This window comes from Lytechinus pictus, chromosome 3 (assembly GCF_037042905.1).
Source record: "Lytechinus pictus isolate F3 Inbred chromosome 3, Lp3.0, whole genome shotgun sequence".
NCBI lineage: Eukaryota > Metazoa > Echinodermata > Echinoidea > Temnopleuroida > Toxopneustidae > Lytechinus > Lytechinus pictus.
In genome coordinates this window covers 5,062,081-5,075,959 of record NC_087247.1, presented here as the reverse complement: position 1 = coordinate 5,075,959, position 13,879 = coordinate 5,062,081, and the positions used below count along the sequence as shown (strand labels likewise).

General features: G+C 34.9%; 1 protein-coding gene across 1 annotated transcript; it reads left to right on the top strand.

Moving 5' to 3' along the window:
• The first annotated feature begins 8,516 nt into the window (after window positions 1-8,516).
• Window positions 8,517-12,513, top strand: LOC129256579 (uncharacterized). The gene has a single exon (XM_054894747.2). It carries the CDS (start codon window positions 8,688-8,690, stop codon window positions 9,834-9,836), a length of 1,149 nt encoding a protein of 382 aa, XP_054750722.2. The 5' UTR covers window positions 8,517-8,687; the 3' UTR covers window positions 9,837-12,513.
• Window positions 12,514-13,879: the final 1,366 nt, after the last annotated feature.

Here is a 13,879-nt window from a genome sequence, read left to right as displayed (position 1 = left end):
CCATTCAAGCGGATTAAATGACACTTATATATCCAGATCTGAAATCAATTTGCACACAATATTTTAGCTCGCACATCAAGCTTTAATTATTTTGTTTGTTTTACACAAATTGTTTATTTCAAAATTTTCAGCTCGCGCTGCCCGCTCGCATTGTTTGATTTGTGAGTTACCTATCCTCTTTGGAAATTCTTACCAAAATTTGTCAAAATGCTCCTTTATCATGTCAGTATATAAAAAAATTGAGCTTGTGCTTCGCGCTCGCATTTAATTGTTTGAGACACACAGCTTTTTCTGTATTTGAATAAAAACGCGCTTAGACTGTCCAGTTTTCAGGTCGGAATATCAAAAATTTTGAGCTCGCGCTTCGCACTCTCATTATTTAATTGGTGATACTTGTATCCTCTTCATTAATCACTATATAAAAACAGTCCTAATTGAGTCCCTTTTCACGTTACTATGATAAAATTTCGGCTCGCGCTTCGCGCTCGCATTGTTTAGTTGGATACTTATCTTTTTCATGATTATAAAATCTCCTCAGAATCTTCAGGTCTAAGGACATAAAATATCAAAGAATTTGAGCTCGCGCTTCGCGCTCGCATTATATATTAAGACCACATGAGATACCTTATCTTGTTTATAACAATAAAAACTAACATATACTTAAAACTTCAGTCTCTAGTTAGGACTACCCCCTGAACCCCCCCCCCCCCCCCCCAAAAAAAAAAGCTGGATCCGCCCCTGATGGCTGTAGAGTCCAATGCTCGAAATACTCTGCCGCATCTTGGACATTTATTTTATGGGCTTGATCGAGAGAAGCATCTTGATTTCGGACACGGGCTTTTCGTTTCTTGCGCCGTTCCCCCAGGGAAGAGAGTGTCCTGCTTCGAATGAGACATCTGCAAATAGTTCATTCTTCTTTAACAGCAAACTGGAGATTTCCTCGTCATCCTCGTCAAACCAGACTGTTTCTTTTGTAGGACGGGGACCCAAGACCTCTTCTGAAATGAATGACTGTCTGTTTGACTCCAACTTCCTTTTCATACTAGAGTCTCGACTACGATCATATTCACAAAATCGGCCGTGTAGTACTTTTTATACTTTTCTCTATATAGGTTTGAACCTGAATCCTGTTGACATCAATCTTCTGTGAAGGCATGGCCCTACTGAAGCACCCCCCAAAATTACTTTACTTATTCAATTTACTTACTCAATTTTTCGCGACGAATGATTTAAAATGATGTCCATATTTTTAGTGAAAACCCTTAATTTTTTTGGGCTTTTCAAATTTCTCAGGACCCAATTTGATCTTCATTTTGTAGTGAAAACCTTTTTTTTTCTTCTTTCTTTTCAAATTTGTTGGGGACCATTTTCAACTCCATTTTGCAATGATACCCCTTTTTTCTTTCTTTTCAAATTTACTTCAGCACCCCCACTCAAAAATCGTTCCCAGTCCCAGACCTGCAGTAGAGTGTGTAGCCAGTCTAATAAGACTACCTTGCTCGATTATAGGAGTGCAGATCTTCGATGTGGACAGTTTGTATCCAAGTTGTCCAATAAGGTCCTTACATAAGAGAGATTGATGCTGTTGTTGTTCTGCATTTTCATTTTATAGTCTGCTGATGGTTTTCTTTCTTTCACTTGATTTCAACCTCATAGTAATTAAGATGCCCGTTGACCATGGTGAGGCAACTGGGTGCACTGGATACGGGCCACATTTCCGACAACTTCTCCGGATTGGAGCGATCAGAGCTCTCCAAAATGTCCAAAATAAGGTTGTTTGGTCGCATAGAATGTGCCAGGTGATGTTGTGAAACCCACTACCCTCTACCCATTGATGAATATTTAGTTGAAAACACGATATGGAATTGTTGTTGACGAGGATGATTGGCAAACTTGGCGAAAGTGACCATGGTGACTATTTAAGTTCATGATTGAAAGAGATTACTTATTGTCATTTTGACAAATCAATTTTGTTACAGAAACCTGTAAAATAAAACACACATTAAATAGCCTGACCGTCAAAATATCTATAATTACCACTCGAATCATATCTAGTATTATTCTTACCAAAAGGTCTACATGTTTATCACTCTTTACAAGATATCAAAAGACAAACGAAAAGAATCATAATCATTCCTCTTTAAAAAATTGATAAAATGTTCAGTTTCATGAGTATCGGCATGGCATAGTTGTTGTTATCGGCCTATATAATCATTCAACAGGCGTAGTGAATTGCTCAGAGCTTGGTTCATTTTTCATGAAGTTTTCCTGGTCGACGTGGCTGTATAACCTTCTCCCCAACACGTGAAAATAAATCACAATCCCACATCTGTAAAATAAACAAGAAATTGGTAATAATTTACGTTCGTTGTAATGACCGACTGTTTGGCATCTTTATCACATTTCTTAATTTCAATTTACATAAAAATGCACCACATAGATCTCGAATTTAAAATCAACCTTGCAGAATGGTGTCATTTCCTATTAATCATCCTGAATGTAGGTTTGTCTATTTGTGACGTAGATCTATCAATAGAAAATATCAAACCAATGCTGCTGCTAGTTTGATTATTATCATTATAAATTTGGCGTAATTTGTTTTTATCCCCTTTCGTTTATCTAAATTTTACGGTAATTTCGCTATATGTCTCTAACTGCACTACGTGCGTGGGAGTCTTGTTCTGTAAAAATAAAACCAAACCTATTACAGCAATGTTGATAACGAATAATAAGAACAAGACATATTTAAGTGATAGATGTGTATAAATGAATTGTCAAAAGAGTGTAAATAAGATTTAACTTACCGCAAAATGCCTTGCTCAAGGGCATAAGTGCCGTGCCAGCCGAGAATCGAACCCCGATCCTCGGAACTGCAAGCAAGCGGCGCGTCTTAGACTACTCGACCACGGCACCTCCACTTAGAGTAGACGAACGAGACGATCGATCGGCATTATGATGCGCAAATCGGGCACGATGATTGTACGAGATTAAACGAACATGACAATGAACAAATAGTCGGACGAAAATCAAGTCTATAACATCAGAAAGCAAAATGTTGAACGGTTGTAAATAAAGAGCAACCTAAATGGCATCTTTTTCGAAACAGTCGATAAAATCCCGATCACGTAAAAAAATAAGCAACATTTGGGTGCCAATACATCAGCTTTAAGCTGTTAGGCGCCTATGGGGAATTGAATGTTTGAGTTTTGCCTATATACAAATCCTGGCACAAACATGACAAACCTTGGCTTCACAAACCAACTCGCTGGAATACATAGTTTCATGAATATCTAAATTGAGCAACAGGTAAACTCGTACACTAAACAATAACCAGAATAAGTGATGAGTGAGTACTGTAGAGTCCATCCTACCTGCTCTTTGGACTTGTCAATCCCTTAATGCCTGTATTTCGTCTCTCATCTTCCCCTTTGACTCTTTATCACCTTTTCTAGTTCTCTCTCTTTTCCCCGCTTTCTCTTCTACTTCCTCTCCCCTTTCGTTCTTCTTCTTCTTTTCTTCTTCTTCTTCTTCATCATCTGATTCCTTCTATTCTCTCCGTCCCTTTTCCTTTACCCTTACTTCTTCCTTTTCACCGTGTATCTCTTAACTTATTTATTCCTTTTCCTCCTCATTATCATCTTCTCTCTTCTTTTCTGTATAGTTCTCAATTTTCCCCCCTTTCCTGCTATTTACCTGTTTGTTTTTTTCTTCAACACAAACACTTTCCTTTTTTGTGACGATGCAATCTAGTACAATACATACAACTTATATATATATTTTTTTATCTTCACAGTTTACTTTGTTGAATTCTAATTATCTATAACTTAAACAGATTCTTTTTTTTTTTAGTAGCCCCGCTATTGTTCTCTTTTGCCCTTCTTTTGTATCGTTGCATATATTTACGTTGTATCCCCCAATTATTTATTGTTTTCACTATTGATCAGTTACTCCATCTCGTTACGTATGTGTTATTGTTCTTTTCTTTTTTTCTTCCGCCTTTAATTCTACTTGCTGTTCCGTTTCTTTATCCTTTTGTCCCTTTCTCCTCGCTATATTCTGCCTATATTTTTTTTGCCTTATCCTTCATCTCTTGTGTATTCTTATATTTAATTTAATCCTTAACTGAATAACTGTACACGATCTGGAAATTTTTTTGTTTATTTTGCATAATTTTTATGTATCATCTTTTTTACTCATATTGATTCTCTGACTTTGTATTTTTTGTTTTATTTGTGTGATAATCGACGTTAATGTCATACTGAACACATTTTGTCTTGTGATAATTTTTGTGTCATATACCATATTTGTTGCTTTATTGTATTATGTTTTTGTTGTTATATATACTATACACAATGCTTCCTTATGATTTCAATCTTTTATATTGTAAAAGCTTTTTGTAACTTCGGCTCTGTGCTGCGATGTAAGTTTTTATCTCAATAAACCATTTTGAAATGAAATAAAATGAAACTTACTCGTGAAGGATTTGTTTCCATGTTCACCAGGTTTCATGTCGACAGCTCAAAAAAGTCACCATTATTTTTTTACTGTCCAAATGCGAACTGGCTATAGTGCTGTTTAGATATTTTGAGCATTCAATATATACCTGAAACATAAAGACACACACAAAAAAGTCAATATAATAGTTTAGTTCTGATAATGATTCCTTATTTCAATTCAACTATGCACTACTATAGATCTAGCAGATATAGCATTATTGGCTGTTTCATTTTTGGCAATTATCATTTTATCACTATCATAAGCATCAGCGTCATGAATATTTAACAGAAGTACACTTCTGTTTCAGCTAGGTCTATTATTAACAGAAAGTTTGGCCTATATTTTGCCAAATAGTCTATGATTGTTATCATCGTCCCGTTTGGTTCCGTCTATTTGCCCCAAAATCCACGATCCTTGGAGGAACCTACATGACAACGATATAATTATCTAGATCTATAACTATATACGTGCGTGGGACTTTTTTGTAGCTTCATTCTGGAATATTATTGTCCTTCTCTAGACCAAATTCCTGAGTAACAATTACTGTACAATACTTCTTCCGCTGCCTGAACTATTTTGGTTGGGGACAAGAAAATACCAGAAATTGAAACGGTTATTCCTGTCTAGCCCCTGTCCACTTTTGAATTTGAATTTGAAAAATTGCGGCGGTGAGCGTAGTTAGCGAGCCTTAAAAAAGTTGCGTCGGTCGTTTAAATAATATTCATTAAATACAGAGGATGATAAGGGTAAAATATTATCAATTACAAGAAACATATAAAAAGAAAAAATAGGGTTTGAATAGTCGAGTTTTGTTCAAAGGTGAGATGAGAAAGAAAACAAAAAATAGGATCATGATTATCAGGAATAAGGGTGCCATATGAATAATCATAGGCCATCACAGGCCACAAACTTCCAAAACCTGGAATTATCACAATGATGAATACGTAAATGAAAGATTTCGAATGATCTTTAAGATTATGGGAGATGATGCAACATTCCAAATTTTGAGCAAAATTCATTTATGAAACATTTATTACATTGTTGTGTTAATTACTGTGATTTAAAGTCCCCTATAAATGGATAAAATGATAAAGATGAATGTTTTATTAAAGGACAAGTCCATCCCAACAAAATGTTGATTTGAATAAAAAGATAAAAATCGAACAACCATAACACTGAAAATTTCATTAAAATCGGATGTAAAATAAGAAAGTTATGACATTTTAAAGTTTCATTTAATTTCACAAAACAGTTCTATGCACATCCTCGTCGGTATGCAAATGAGGAGACTGATGACGTCATCCACTCACCATTTCTTGTGTATTTTATTGTATGAAATATGAAATATTCAAATTTTCTCCTCATTGTTAAGTGAAACGACGATTATTTCCTCCCTGAACATTTGAAATTAGCATTGTTTAATATTATGTGGTTCAGTAAAGTTGGTACTTATTGTCAAATCTGTAAAAAATGAAATATTGTATAATTCAAACAATAAAAAAGAAGAAATAGTGAGTGAGGGACATCATCGACTGTCTCATTTGCATGTCACTGAGGTGTTCATATCACTGTTTTGTGAAAATTAAGCGAAACTTTAAAAATTCATAACTTTCTTATTTTACATCCAATTTTGATGAAATTTTCAGCAATATGCTAGTTTGATTTTTCTCTATTTATTCAAATCAATGTTTTCCTGGAGTGTACTCGACCTTTAACGGCACTGATTTGATCAATGTCTTCAGTAACTCATTGTATACTTCAAAATTTGAAGAATTACGGTAGGCCAAATATTTTCCGTACAAAATCCCCGCTTCCACAAATATACCAGATGACCCCCTCCCATAATCACGAAAATGTATTTAGAAGATGTTTTAATTCGTTTATGATAAAAGTTGTAATCATATTTGTACGTCATTGGAATCACATATTCATATGGACTTATTATAACTAAACTCACATGATGTAGTGGATGTAACCTTTATAATAATCTAAGCGTAGGGATTTGTCACGGCCAAATTCTTGTAAGAATACATAGGTTGAGCGCAGGAGCGGAGCGACCACGCGAGAAATTTTGCATTCTTAGAATGCAAAATTAGGTCAATTAAAGCACTTTGACTGCATTTAAAGATGAATCCACACATTAACAGTAGTATTAACCATTTGATGATTTAAAAAAATATTTTTTTCTCTCTTGAAAAGTGGGGGGATGATTGTACATGCCATCCCCCCGCCTCTCCGAAAAGTGGGGGATGTACCCCCCCCCCCCCATCCCCCGAGATTTACGCCCGTGTCTACAAGTTCAAAAAAATATCGGATGTTTAGTATATACTTGGCAAACTGCACAGCAATTTTATTTCCAGCCCATCGGGTCTTTTTGGCCACATTTCTCATTGAGATTTATTTCCTTAATTGTGGCATTGTAGCCTGTAGTGAGGTCGACGATAAGTACATTTTGACATTACAAAGGCTTTTACGAGAATTTCAAGTCTTAAAATGTGGAAATAATTGTTAAATGTCCGTTGTACTTTTTCATTCCATCTTCATTTCCATATTTCGAAACGGATTCCAGATAACTTGCGAATTCCAAAATTCCGAGAAAACTGCGAAAATCAATAAAACACGCATAAAAATCATTATTGCCATTGCAATTCATTGGATAGCTTCTGTATTGTCAAACAGGAAAAGAAAGTGAAATATTCATTTTATACTTGATGAAAAAAAATAAAGATACACAATGCAAATAACAAACTAACCTGTTCGCTTTCCTTTCTTATGAAACTTGTTGTCCTATTCTGGAGGATAAAATACATGTACGTGGAACCAAAGCCACTCATTCCAACATACAAGAACTATATAGTAAGAAGTGATCTGGAAATGATGAATGATGAGCTCAGATAATATGTATTCACAGTGAGCATGCAGTTTAACAATAATAGAGATATTAGCTCCTTCGACAAGGCATGGCGAAACATTTACAACTAAACCTGTTGATACAGCATTACATTAATTGGGGGCACAGAAAAATTGGCAAACCCCTACAAAAAAAAGAGTGAAAACGGTTTTCACTAAAAAAAAAGGTCTTTACAAGGGGCGGCTTGGGTATTCCAAAAAAATTAAGGGGGGTTGAACCCCTGTAACCACCCCCTTGCGTATGCCACTGGCTTGAACCCCCCCCCCCCCCCCCCCCGCCGCATAGACCCGACAATGGTGGTTACTATAGTCAGTTTGAGGACAACATAGGTTTTCCAAATTTGGAGAAATAGTATTGTCTATGAAAATGTAATCTTTTGGGGGGTTGTTGTTGGTGGTGGTGGTGGACCCTGGCAAAGATATTATTATCAAAACTTTCAAATAAACTCTCCTCCCCCCTTTAATTTGGTATACCTTGTAAGAAAATCACGGGGGATACCGCCTCCCTCCCCCCCCCCCCCAGTCATTTTGCGTCGTCCATGCACGGATAAAGTTATTTATCAGATCAGAGGCACTGCTATGTATGCATGTGTACAAAGATATATCTTGTAATAATCAAGTAAGAGCAAGTATGATGTTACACTTTAAAAGATGAATCCATCTTTTATTCTAATGATAATAATATCAATTTCAATTAAATAAAAAAAATATTTATTCATCAGTTTCTCCTTTAAAATGCAGTTTTTATATATTACATGTCAAACTTTCAATGCCAAGATATTTGTTTATCCTATGTGTGTATTAGTGTGTACATTGGTTGAATGTGCTTCATTCATTCATTCAATTAATATCTATTTCAGACAGAAATACTCATTTGACCCCATCCTCCCCCCCCCCCCCCCTTCTTCACATCCATTGGTTATTTTTATCATAATCTGGCAATGACTTAATCGTGTATACATGGATATACAGTCATGTACGAGTTTTCACAGACTTGTATGTATAGATGAGACGTAGATGGCGCTATGCCAGTTCGAAACTTGTCGAGTGTTCTGGATTGTTCATGCACGAACGACTGGTCTCTAAAAATAGAAACGCTATTCGAGCGCTCTCTCGAATGATCGCCGCTTTGATGAGAATCGTATAAAATCAGCTCTTTCGCTTGGAACAATTTAGTTATTTCTCACATCACTAAAGGAGAAACGCCTCAGTATTCGAGAGTACCAGTATTTTACAACCATTTATTGTTGATTTCAGTTATTAGCAATCGAAGTGTGAAGATGGAACCATTTTTCTATCCGTCATTTTATCCCAGCCGATTCTACCAATCGGAGCCACAATTCTCTCCCAACCACTGGATGCCAAACATGAACCCATGGTATGGTGGTCAACCATTAGACCACTCATACGGACATCGTCGTCCATTTCGCTGTCCTTTTGCAACAAGGGGAGGACGCAATGACGGTAGAGTTTGGAGCATGTTCGCTCAACCTCCCAAAAGGTCGAGAGTAGCATCCATTCGTTCACCACTCCAGCAGATCTTTGGTGATGACTTGTTTAGATCTGCCTTGGCTGACGATATCATCTGCCTTCTTGAACATCACTCACAGAATCCTGATGAAGCAACCAACAAGACTCCCGAGGGTAGATTGATAACTGGTGAAAAGAAAGATTCATCCACCGCCTCGAAGGCTTCGTCACCTGACCCTAACACACAGCCATCGACGTCTTCAACTGAACCAAGCTGCAAAGAATCATCATCAAGCTCCAACATCAAGGCGACAAAGAAAGACACAGACTCAGAAAAGAAGAAGTTTGGTGATCCTTGCGAAGGTTACATGCTTCGATTTGAACTCTCTCCCGATGGATTCTATCGCCCTGTGTATTCTCCTGTTCCTGTTCCTACTCTTAGAAGAAAACAGCTTCTCAACGACGACTTCTTCAAGTCTGTCTTTACTGATGACCTCGTCTCCTTGCTTGAACACCACGTCAAGGAAGCCGATGATGCCTACAGAAGGGAGGCTGTGCAGAACGAGACTGACACGTCGTCACTGTCAGAAGGAGCTGTTGCTAAGAAAGAAGCAGATGACAAGCCTGGCAAACCATTCAACGTCTCGCTGAAACTCGGTGATTTCAACCCCGAGAATGTCAATGTAAGCCTAGATGGTCGGAAGGTGATTGTGAAAGCAAAGCAGGAAGAACAAGGCAGAGACGACCATTGGAAACGCCACAGCCATGTTGAATACAGCTTCTTGCTGCCTGAAGAGACGCCTGCAGAAAGTCTGACGTCGAGCTTTGATAAGGACGGTATCCTGTCGATAACAGCCAAGACTCAGAATGATGAATCTACCAACAACTTGAAGGCCGTAAAATGTTCGTCAGAGGAAAAAGTCGAGACGGCAAAAGATACAGAAGAAGAAACTAATTAGCATTTTAAAAAAAGTAGGAACATCGAGGAGAATAATATTGATGTAAGTTTATAGACCAGAAAACAGTCGGAAACCATTATAATATTTGTTTCTTTGTTTGTTTGTTTTTGTCATTTGTTATTGCTTTGTTTTATAGCGTATTTCTATATCCTACTGTATAAATGGTGAATTTCATTTTTGTTATTGCATATTGATTGTGCATGGTATTGCTAGAACACAAAAAGAATGTTTGATATAATTATGTTAAATAATTTTGGGAGATTCTAATTAGTGATCTAAAATGAAAGTCTTGTAAATGTTTGTCAGATTCCAATCATCAAAGAAATGTGGAAAAATAGGCATTTTAATGCCCAAATAATTTTGACGAAACCATTTTAAAAAACAGGAGAGAGAAAGAGAGTTTTTTGTTTGTCCGTCTTGTGCTATTTCCGACTCTAAAAATATGTCTATCATTAAATGACTTTAATTTTTTTGTATGGTATTGTTATAGATAAAAACGCCTATTCTAAACTTGGTTTGTTTATAATGTTTTTTCATGAATAAATTGCGTGTATCTTTTTAATTTGATGAACCAGTTATTCATACAAAATTATTTTCTTGACACTCCTTTATTCTGTTGACACTACTTCAGTGATATTGTTGCGAAATAATGGCAACTTCTGATTTCTTTAGTTTCAAATACTTCAAATAATTGATTGTTAAGTTAGAAATTATCACATATTTAATCATATATGATTATATAATGTGTTCTTTGAAATATATTATAAAATATCAAGCAATAGTAACATATGATTTCTTTAGTTTCAATTACTTGGAATGATGTTTTTAGTTAGAATGATCATGTATTTCATTCTAATATGTAATATGTTCTTAAAAATCATGGAAATGTTCATAAAAATGGCAGACAGTGATACAGTTTGTAATTTATAATTTGCAGAAAACAAAATAAACATCTAAAGTTATCCAAATGGAAGATTTAGATTCAAAATATGATTCTGAATATTTTATTATCGTTTTCTGTCGAACATCAAGATCTTGAAAAAAGAAAGTACTACATGAATAAAAATAAAATAAAAAAAGAATGGTGGGTAATTTTGTATATTGCAAGATGAGCAGTCGGTCTTGTATTTCAGTTTGTGTCAATAAAAAAATTGAAGATAAAAGTCATAAAAAGTCTTTATTTTATCATCAGGATCAATTTTGATATGATACGTGTATTGAGCGGGTGAGTTTGTGATACAATATTTTAGGGTCTGTGATCAGTGTTGACAATACATGGTGATGATGACTATAAAAGTGATGATGATGATGGTGGTGGTGGTGGTGATGATGGTCGGGTGGTGATGATGACAATGATGATGGTGATGATGATGATGATGATGGTGGTGGTGGTGGTGTTGGTTGTAATGATGGTGATTTGATTTGATTTATTGTTTTCTTCTGCATCCATGGAACATTCATATAATACATTTTCCATAACATAATAAACATAATATGTTAGCATTTTTGGCATGAATCATAAATAAAGTGTACAAAAAAAAATAATGATAATAATTCCAGACAAAAATGATTAACTACCAAATTATTATATGATATTAACAATTTGCAGGAGAAGGATTGACATCATAAGCATATTGCTTGAAGAAAATATGACAATTCCAAACTAAAACTAATTAGATTAATTGATACATTTATAAAGCAGAATGGGCATATATTTTAAAATACGAAACATCAATTCATGCAATATTTTTAGTATGAGATGAAGATGATAAAGGTGAGGGTGACGGTGATATGATGATGATGATGATGATGATAATGAAGGCCATGGAGATGATGGTGGTCATGATGGAGATATTGGTAATAACTAAATCGAAGGAGGAATGAACAGGGGTGTGGGAGTTCAGATTTTTATCTGATTTCAGATTTTTTTTCGTTTTGATTTTCAGCTTAATTTCAGCTTATTTTTGGCTTTCCTCTGTACAAAAAGTATGGGAGCTCTTTCTATTTCATATTTTTTCTACAAGTTTCAGCTTTTTCAGATCTTTTTATTTGTGACCACTCACACCCCTGAATGAATTCACGATAAAAAAGGATACAATGACACAAAATTTTTACTTCAAATATTCTGATAATAACATTAACGTTTGCCTTAAATGAGTGAAGAGACGAAGATTGTTTTACAGACTCTGGTAGAGAGTTCCACAAATCTGGACCAGGGTGTCTTATGGATCTCTGCGCAATAAGCAATTTGGGGTTGATTAAATGGAAATTTGAAGAGTTACGGGTAGGGTATGAATGAATAAGATGTATTCAGAGTATAAAATGAAGGTGGGAGCATGTTATTTACGTACTTGAACATAAGTAGTAAACTTTGAAGTGAACTTATGTCAAATACTGTTAGAGTCTTTAGTTTATGGAATAATGGATTTGTGTGTGATAAATATTGGGAATCAGTACAGATTCGAATTGCTTTTTTCTGTAATAAGTATATTGTATTAATTTTAGTTTTTGCACATGTTGCCCAACTATGTTGCAATACGATATATAAGGTAATATCAATGAATTGTATAGTATGATAAGAGTTGTATGTGGAATTATGTTTTTCATTTTGTAAAGTATACCTACGTTTCTAGAAATACTAGTAGTTATACAACGTACATGTTCATTCCAATTAAAATTTTCATCTATTGTGACACCTAAAAACTTTGTTTCTCTTTTCCTTTTGAGAGGAATATTATCTATGTTTATATTGAAAGGAAGTTCGTTACCATGTGAGTGTTTATACTTGAAATATATAAAGGTTTTTTTAAATCTATATTGAGTGAAAGCTTATTACACTTAAACCACAAAGATAGTTTTGGCAATTCACGGTTATCTACTAAAGTTTCTAAGCCAGTCATTCTCAATTAGTTTTGTTGAAGCGCCACATTTCTTGTTGAGAATCTGTACTGCTCCACTGGCGCTAACGAGCGAAATATTGATGAGGGGCCCCTGGTGGGCTCGAGGGGGCGGAGCCCCTTGAAGCTTTGGAATATGAGGCTTTTTGAATGGCCAAGAGGGGATCTAATCAATATCAATACAAGAAACACAAATGCAAACAAACTACACAATTTATTATTTTTCAAATGATAAGTGACTTTTCACAACATACCAGTGATACCGCTAGTTCACGAGGGCATGCACACATCACAACAGGCAATACCTTAATTTCAGCATTTCTCTTTCACATCCTTGGATTATAAATAATCGGCTTCGGAAACAAGTTTCTGATTTTCAATATGTCTAAAACTCCTTACTCCTGTGAACATTATTTGATGGTTAAAACTTACCCGACTTACTTTTCGTGATGCCACACTAATATGCAAATTAAAAACTTTATTTTATATCTGTATATATGTCACCACATTTTCCGATATGATATTCATTTAATTCAATTTATTTTTTCATTCTTCAACATAATACAATTTAATACAAGATAAATGAATTCAATTCAAATAAAAGCATGAACGAATTCAACATTGAATAAGTGATATACATATTCAATAAGTGATTCAAATATGAATTAATATGCATGTCAAATTTAAATCAATATAATCAATATAAATAAATATAATTAAATCAATATAATTATATATCATGAGAAGAATTGAGAATTTGATGTGCTTTGCCAGGAGTCCAAGTTGTTGATTAAAAGCATGGTTTGTCAAGTACAAGAGTGTTAAATCATGGATTTATTGTCATCATTTCAAATGCTGCATCTGAGCAATTCCATCAATTTTCGATGTATAATCTGGAAATGGGAAATTACTAGCTGTAGAAATAGTTGAAAACGTGATAGATATCCGAAGAACGGGGCTATCAGATCACTTGTGATCAGTATTTTGTATACCTCTATCGTGATGCACATACTATTGACAGTCGCACATGATTCCATATACACCAAGCATATAAGAACCATAACGTTAGGATAAATAAAAATAAAATTCAATAAAGAATTAAGTTTAAAATATAACTGACTTGTTTTTCCCTTTGTGTAAAATTAT